The sequence below is a fragment of the Grampus griseus genome (genome assembly GCF_964374135.1).
Source record: "Grampus griseus genome assembly, chromosome: 20".
Lineage (NCBI taxonomy): Eukaryota > Metazoa > Chordata > Mammalia > Artiodactyla > Delphinidae > Grampus > Grampus griseus.
In genome coordinates, this window is record NC_139014.1 from 19,855,062 (window position 1) to 19,863,435 (window position 8,374).

Here is an 8,374-nt window from a genome sequence, read left to right on the forward strand (position 1 = left end):
CCCGGGGTTGCGGCTCCAGTACCACCTTTGTTTCTAACAGACAATGGGCTGCTAAGAAGCCCTTGTGCTCAGGCCAGGCTCGGGATGCCCTCGGTGCGTCCAGCTTGAGCCCTGGGCGCCTGGTACAGAGGCTGGGCTTTTGGCTCTGACTTAAAGAGCCAGGGGCCCAGCTGCCCTTTAGCCTGGCTATAAAGGGCTATAAAGGGCTACCTGGGGCCTCTGTGCAAACCAGACCCTGCGCATGACTTGTGGACACCATGGCCGCCCCCACCACCAGCATCCACCGGCTTTCCACTTCCGGCTCCGTCAAGGGCCTGTGTGTGCCCGGTGGTGGGGGTTTCTCTCGATGTCTTCCATCCGTGTTGGGGGTGCCTGCCGGCCCGCCAGCCTCCTGGGAGCCAGCAGCTCTGGCAACATGTCTGTGTCTTCGTCCCGCTTCTCTGTGGGCACGGGGGGCAGCGAGAAGGAGACCATGCAGAACCTCAGCGACCGCCTGGCCTCCTACCTGGGCAAGGTGTGCGCTCTGGAGGAGTCTAATGCCTACCTGGAGGTGAAGATCCACGACCGGTACAAGAAGCAGGGCTCCGGGCCCGCCCTCGACTACAGCCACTACGTCAAGACCATCGAGGACCTGTGGAGCACGGTGGGCGCTCCCTGCCCTCTGTCCTTAGTACCTGCTTCTAACTCACACCATCCCAACTTTGGACCTTTGCCAACATTTCTCCTCCAGCCTAGGTCTCCATCCCTCACCCATTCGTTCATTCACTCACTCTCTCACTTGCTCTGGAACCCAGCCCTGTACCAGTCACTGGTCCCAGGCCTGGAGGACATCCCACGTTGGGAGGCTGTTTGGAGTTCCTCCTTTCTGGGGGAGGGTATTTGGGGTGAGTGATAGAGGAGTGGGCAGGCAAGGCTTCAGAACCTTGACTGAGGGCAGCAGATGGCATTCAGGTATAGAGATCAGTGTGGACAAAGGCATACGTGTGGGAACGAGTTTGGTGTGGCTGCTGGGAGATGAGGCTCAATGTCTCCTTCTCACTATCCCATTCCCCTTTGAGTTTGCCCCACCCCCCCGCCTGCCTCACCTCCTCCAGGCAGTCCTCCTGGATGCACAGCACTTGCCTTTTATCCTTGGATCTGGGGGTCCCTTCTGCACTTTGAGGTTCAGTCTATGCTCTGTTCATTGGGCTGATTTCACTGAGTCTGACATGTTCTCACAGCTACTTTCATTGTTGGTCCTCCTCACTCCTTCCATGATGGTCACTCTGGGGGTCCCCAAGAGCAGAGGCTGTCTCTGCTTGCAGATGCAGATTGGGGGGTGGTCCCTGAGGAAAGGAGCTGTGTCTTCCCACTCAGACTGGAAGCTTCCAAGGGGAGATATTTCTCTAACTTAGTCTGATGGAGGAGGCAACACACACACACACACACACACACACACACACACACACACACACACACGCTATGATCTCTGTGAACGTGACCTTGGCATTCTGTAAACACAGCACCTGGGTCTTCTGCGCAACCTTGCCCCTGGAGGGACCTACAGGGGTGCAGCCTCCAGAGGCAGGAGAGAGGTCAAAGAGGTGCAAAAGCTGGGCTCGGGAGAGCCGGACTTGGGGCTGGCTGGCCCGGGGTCAGCCCACTCAGTTTCCTGGTGGAGAACCAGGCCTGCTGCCCGGCGAGGGGCTTTGCCTGCTCCTGCCCGGGACCCAGGCCCGGAAGGGAACTCCTGCAATTGCCCACTGGAAGCAGAGCTACTGGGAGTGCCAGACCAGATACTGGGCTTGATCTGGGCAGCAGGGAACTCAGGGGAGCCCTGGCGAGTCAGTGTTCCTGAGCTTCGGGGTCGGCCAGCTCCTCACCGCCATCCCCCAGTGCACTGCGCACCAGGCCTCCGAGTCACTGCCCCTCGGCGGTTTTTTACCACTGCCCCCTCGCTGGACCCAATCAGCCTCCTAAGCAGGGAGGCGGATGGGGGCCTAGTCTGCAGGTTGCCGATGGGCCTAGTGAGGCCCTGGGGCGGGTTCAGTCAGACTGGCTCTTGGGTTCAGTCTGGAAACGGAGCCTGACTCAGGGTGCCTTTTCAGAACTTAGGGCCACGAGCGGGCTCTGAGGCCCAGGATGAGTTTACTGGGGCTGCCCCCTCTTACAGCTTTATACTTCAGCCCTCAACCTTAAAAAACTCCAGATTCTGCTCAGCTCATCTGCCGCCTCCACCGCGACCTCCTCTCTGCTTCCTCTGGGCAGTGTGGAGGGGCCTCCCCCTCCCCCCAGCCCCATGGCCTTTGACTAGAGCCTCTCTTAGGTATTTCTCCCAACAATAACGACAGCAGCAGTAATAATAACCAACCCTCTGCTCCTTCCAGAGCCTCTCCCTTCCCTGTTGTCTTTTAAACCTCCCAGATGACCCTGTGGGAAAAGAAAACCTTGCCCTAGGTTTGACGTGGGGCCAGCCATAATATTATCAATTATTTAATTAATCGTTTAATTAAACTAATGTTTCCTGGGGGCTGACTCTCGGCCAGGCACTGTACTCAGGGCTGGGGAGTCCAAATTGAAGGAGATAGACATGAGAGAGGGCCTTGTTCCTCTGGAGCTCAGAGTCCAGTGGAGGAGAGAAAAAAACACACAAAAAAGTCACAGAAAAATGTTGCACTTGGGAGAAGTACTGTGTAAGAGAGATGGGCCGAGGGGAGGTATGATGGGGAAGAAAGATCCAGACGGGGAATCAAAGAGGGCTTCCTGGAGGAGGTGGCAACTGAACCTACAGGTGAATTTATTTAATTTAATTTAATTAATTAATTAATTATTTATTTTTTTGGCTGTGTTGGGTCTTCGTTGCTGTGTGCCAGCTTTCTCTAGTTGTGGTGAGCTGGGGCTGCTCTTTTGCGGTGCGCGGGCTTCTCATTGTGGTGGCTTCTCTTGTTGCGGAGCACAGGCTCTAGGCGCGTGGGCTTCAGTAATTGTGGCACGTGGGCTCAGTAGTTGTGTCTTGCAGGCTCTAGAGTGCAGGCTCAGTAGTTGTGGCTCACGGGCTTAGCTGCTCTGTGGCATGTGGGATCTTCCTGGACCAGGGCTCGAAACCGTGTCCCTTGCATTGGCAGGCGGATTCTTAACCACTGAGCCACCAGGGAAGCCCTAGAGGTGAATTTAATTGGGGAAAGATGGAGTGAGGTCCAGGCAGCTTGGGCAGTGACCCTCATGGTGGGAGAGGGGTGCATATGGGTATCTTTCCTGGCACTATGGTTACCTGTGCCTGGGTATCATGCCCCCACCCCTTGTGAGCCCCCCAGCAGGGTGCTCAGAGGAGGAGACCACAGGGACCCTCATCTCCCTCACTCTGGCCCGCTCTCCAAAGGGCTGCAGGAGGGGTGTTGCAAGGTCTTCCTGTGGCTGCCCAGGGCGCTTGCCCACCAAGCCCACTGTGTCCCTCAGATCCTGGCGGCCACCATCTACAATGCCAACTTGGTGTTGCAGATTAGTAATGCCCGCCTGGCAGCCGATGACTTCCGTACCAAGTGAGTCTGGGCCTTGGGGACAGCTCGGGGGGCTGGTGGGGGTCTGGCTCTCTGTGTACGAGGGTGTCCTAATGGCACTCCATGGCTCAGGCTTCCCTGCCTCCCCCGCTCCCCCGCTCCCCCGCTAAGGTATGAGATGGAGCTGAACCTGCGCATGAGCGTGGAGGCCGACATCAACGGCCTCCGCAGGGTGCTGGACGAGCTGACCCTGGCCAGAGCCGACCTGGAGATGCAGATTGAGAACCTCAAGCAGGAGCTGGCCTACCTCCGGAAGAACCACGAGGAGGTGAGGCCAGCTCGGGAATGCAGGAGAAACTTGCCTGAGAACAAGCAAGGCCGGGGCCCCCACATCTTCCTGGGCCGGGGCCATGCTCTCCATCCAGTTCCCATCTCTGGTGGGTTCCTGGCTCTGACCCTGGGAGACTCTCACTGGGCCCTGGTTGAGGTCTGGAGGGCCCTTTCCCCCCAGAGATACTTCTCTGTCCCTCGAGGCACTGCCTACCGTGTGGTGGCAGTTAAATATCTAATGGGTGAATCAGTCTAAGAACACACAGCCTAATTATTATAGTTAATTGTAATAGTGATAGTCGTAACAACCACAAACACCTGCCCAGCCCATTATGAGTGTTTCACAGCAAATATCTCAGCTGATACCGACAGCCTCACTGGGAGAAAGGAGCAAGTTCTTCTCTTTACGAGTGAAGAAACCGAGGCTCAGAGAGGTTGAGGAATTTGTCCAAGGCTGTACAGGGGTGGGGCTTCCCTCAGGTCTGCCTGAGCCGTATCCACACCCAAGCCTGACTACAGCACTCTGCCACTTCTCCCATCTCCCAGGGACCCCAAGGCTCAACCCAAGGATAGGGATCCAAGACCCTGCAGGGGGACTAGTGAACCTTGTGGCTTCCTTCCCATCCGACTTCTGGGCTGGCCTGAGCTGAGGGAGCCTAATGCCCGAGTAGCAGGAGTCCAGAAAATGTCTCTACTTGGCTTTGAGGCTGGCTACAGGGATTGCATCCCCCAGCAGATTCACCTTTCCTAGTGAGGTCTGACTCCCCCAATACCGACAGGGTGCTGCTTTCCCCATGCCCGTGCTGCGTGGTTGGTGACGGGGGGTGAGGTGGGTGGTCAGGGCTGGAGTGAGGTTGTCCTGGCTCATCCCCCACCATGACTGGGAGTTGCCATCTCTCCTGGCCCAGCACACACCGGGACTGGGCAAAGCCCACCCCGCGAGTGTGTGTTGGGGGAGATTGTTGATATCCACAGCCCTGCATGTTTGAGACGTGATGACATCCACCTCCACCTTCAGGGTGAGGAGCTGTTGGCCTGTCTGTGTCTGTCTGTCCTCTGCACCCATCTCCCCCAGACAGAGAAGGCAGCCCCAGGGACTCTTCCCAGGATGGCCCTGAGTGAGCTCCTGCTTAGCTGTCTGCCCAGGAAGTGAATGCCCTGCGAGGCCAGGTGGGTGGTGAGATCAACGTGGAGATGGACGCCGCCCCCGCTGTGGACCTGGGCCGCATCCTGAATGAGATGCGCGACCAATACGAGAAGATCACGAAGAACCGCACGGACGCCGAGGACTGGCTCTTCAGCAAGGTGGGTGGCCTGCGTGAGCAGGTGTGCACACGTGTGCGTGCACACGCCGTGTGCTGAGCACATGTCGGAAAACTTACAGATCCACAGGCTGTGGATTCCCAGCTGGAAGCACCTTTGGAAACCAGGGGACCAACCCCTCACGTTCAGGGGGACATCGTGAGGCTCAGAGAGGCCTTACGCTCACACAACCCCTCACCGTGGCCTGGGGAGCAGATCCAGGTCTCCTGATCCCACTAGGGTTCTCCCAGCCCGGGCATTCGTAGGTAGGTGTGTGTTTGGATGCAGACTCTCGTGCCCCCAGGAAGCATGCACGGAGCAGCTGCAGTGCCCGGACAGTGACAGGCACAAAAAGAGTAAAACCCAGGGCCTGCCCTAGAGTGGTACCTGCAGTCCAGTAAGGAGACAAACGACCCCAGAGCAAGGTGAATGCTACAAGTTCCAGGATGTGCAGGCGGGCTTGGGGCCCTGCAGAGGCTGGGGAGCGGCAGGTCTAGGAGGTCAGGCCCCTGCCCCACCTCTGCAAGCCTCCGCAAGCCCCTAGGGCCCGTCCTGCCTTCCAGATGGAGGAGCTGAACCGCGAGGTGGCCACCAACACCGAGGTCCTGCCGAGCAGCTGGGCAGAGATCACGGAGCCACGCCGCACCGTGCAGAACCTGGAGATCGAGCTGCAGTCCCAGCTCGGCGTGGTAGGACCTCTGTCCCCTCCTTGTCCTGTACCCGTCACTCCGAGCGGGCCCCGCCTCCTGGACCCCCACTCGGAGAACCAGAGACTGCCTGCCCCGCCTGCCACTGCACACTCTGCCCCACTTACTGCCCCACCCACAAACCCACACACGTGGGGCCCCCTTCTGGGGGCTCCGTCTCCCCAGCCACCTCCACCTTGACCCACAGAAAGCATCGCTGGAGGGCAGCCTGGCAGAGACCGAGGCGCGCTACGGGGCCCAGCTGGCCCAGCTGCAGGGGCTTAGCAGCAGCATCGAGGCCCAGCTGAGCGAGCTCCGCTGCGAGATGGAGCGGCAGAACAAGGAGTACAAGATGCTGCTGGACGTGAAGACACGGCTGGAGCAGGAGATCGCCACCTACCGCCGCCTGCTGGAGGGCCAGGACGCCCAGTGAGTGGAGGGCGCCCTGCACCTGCTCGGTGGTCTGGGTGGCTTCACCCAGGGAGGGCCAGCATCCGCCGAGGCAGGAGGAGGTGTGGAGGTTCGCAGGAGGTGAAGCTGAGAACACTGGTTGGGGTCCCACTTGATGGAGTAGGCAGTGGGGAGCCACGGGGGCTTTTGCGCAGAGAGAAGCATGGTCATCAAGACATCTTAGAACATTCACTCTGGCTGCAGAGGGAGAAATGCATCCTAGGGGCGAGGGTGGGGTCAGGGATACCAGTCAGGAGGCTGGAGCAAGGTCGTCAGGCTAGAGAAGACCTGCCATAAGGCGGGCGAAGGGCAGGGAAGGGGAGGTGTTGCACCAAGAGGATGTGTTATAGCTAAAAACAGCAGGACTGGATGCCTGAACGCGGGGGCGAGCGTGGCTCGCAGGCGGGACTCAACGAACGTTTGTGTTAGCACATGAAGTGGTTAATAATGATCCTGGCTTTCTGGTTCCAGTGATTGCGTGGTTGGTGATCCCATTGCCTGGGATGGGTGGCGATCTGGTTTGGAGTTGGGTGGGTGATGGGGCCCTGGTGTAAAGGGGCCGAGGATGTTCTGAAGTCTCCATGCTTAGTCACACATTCCAGCGTTTTGCTCTATGACGATGGCTAAGTCTATCTATAGTCTAGCCACAGTCTCTCCTGCTTTAATTAAGTTTATTTGTTGGGCCCTTCAGGATATGGAGAAACCACTTGCTCAGCTTCTCCTTGTAAATCCCTGGGTGGCCGCAAAGTGCCTCTGGGCCTTCCCCTTTCCTCACTTCTGCCCACTGGGCCTGTGCCCTTTGACCCTGTGGTTGCCATTGTTTGCCGTATACTCCCTGCTGTGATTTCTGTCCGATTTGCTGGGACCTGTCTCCCCTCGGCCGGGGCCTCCCCAGCTGCTCCTCCTCCCTGGGGGCTGGGCTCCCAACCAACACCACTGGGCTGACAGGTCCCCCTTTCCCTGCAGCCTGGCCACCCAGTACTCCTCGCCCACCCGGGAAGGTAAGGGCCTGCCCTGTCCTGCCCAGGGCGGGTGGGGAGAGGCTGAGGACCCTTCTTTGTGGGAGGCTTGGGGAGGGCCTCCAGCCTGAGGTTCCCTGTGCCTCCCTCCTCCTCTGCCCGTAGCCGTGGTGACCACCCGCCAGGGGCGTACCATTATAGAGGAAGTCCAGGACGGCAAGGTGGTCCCCTCCCGCGAGCAGGTCCATCGCTCCCCCCACTGAGGCCCCGTCTACCTGCGACAGCCCAGCCTCCAGGGTCAAGGGGCAGCCATTGCCTGCAGCTCCCAGCACACTACTGCCGTGCCCCAAGTGCCCGTCTGGGCCACCGCCCAAGAGCGGTTGCCTTTCTTTATCTGCTTCCCACAGCCCCTCACCAAGGGGACCTCCTGAGTTTGCCCCAGTGACTGCAATTAAAGCTTTGCTTGAAGTTCAATGCCTCCTGTGGTTCGGTCTGGTCTTTGGCTTGGGCAGTGTGGGCTGAGGGATGGGGGGACAAGGAGAGTCTGCTGAGGGTTTGGGGCTGCTTGACCCCTTCCAACCTGTTCTGCCCACCCCATCCGGGCCTGGGGCTCAAAGGAGGGAGACGGGAGGCTTGAGGGCTGAGGGGTGGGACAGCCCATCAGGTTGGGAAAGTTCCTGAGAATCAGCCCCTGGGTCCCCATTGCCTGTGGCTGGTCCCTGGGAGGGCCCCATAGACTTTCCGGGGAGCCACACCTGTTACGGCCAGCTCCCTGTCTCAGCCTGGGGCGGTACAAGGTCAAGATCGGAGGGAGAGGGGCTGGGCAGGGGGCTTTCTGCAGAGGTGGTCCAGGGTGCTGAAGCGTGCAAGGGATGGCAGTGGCACGGCCAGTCCAGGAAGCCAGACCGGCTCTGTTGGGCTTGTGGGTGTGGGGGGCGGGGTGGCCCCTCTGCATGTGAGCATGGGTGGGGGGGCGTCCTCCTTGCTTTGGTGGCTTAGCAGCTGCTGGGCTCTCGGGGAATCTCTCTCGGCTGCTGGCAGGGGCTGTCTGGGCCTGTCTGGGAAGTGGAAGCCATTGGCAGTCTGAGACATGAGCACATTCCGCCCACTGGGCCTGCTGGGACCCTGGAACTGAGGGTGGTGGGCAGGGCAGGGTGGGGCTGTGGGGCGG

General features: G+C 59.4%; 1 protein-coding gene across 1 annotated transcript; it reads left to right on the plus strand.

Annotated features, from left to right (window-relative positions):
* Positions 1-257: 257 nt before the first annotated feature.
* On the plus strand, positions 258-7,541 carry LOC309838219 (keratin, type I cytoskeletal 42-like; the record flags this gene model as incomplete). The annotated part of the gene is given in 9 exon segments (XM_082679240.1): positions 258-332; positions 335-643; positions 3,436-3,518; positions 3,648-3,804; positions 4,953-5,111; positions 5,672-5,797; positions 6,003-6,223; positions 7,211-7,245; positions 7,369-7,541. Coding segments are annotated over 9 exon segments (1,263 nt in total). The 3' UTR covers positions 7,467-7,541.
* Between the last annotated feature and the right edge of the window lie 833 nt (positions 7,542-8,374).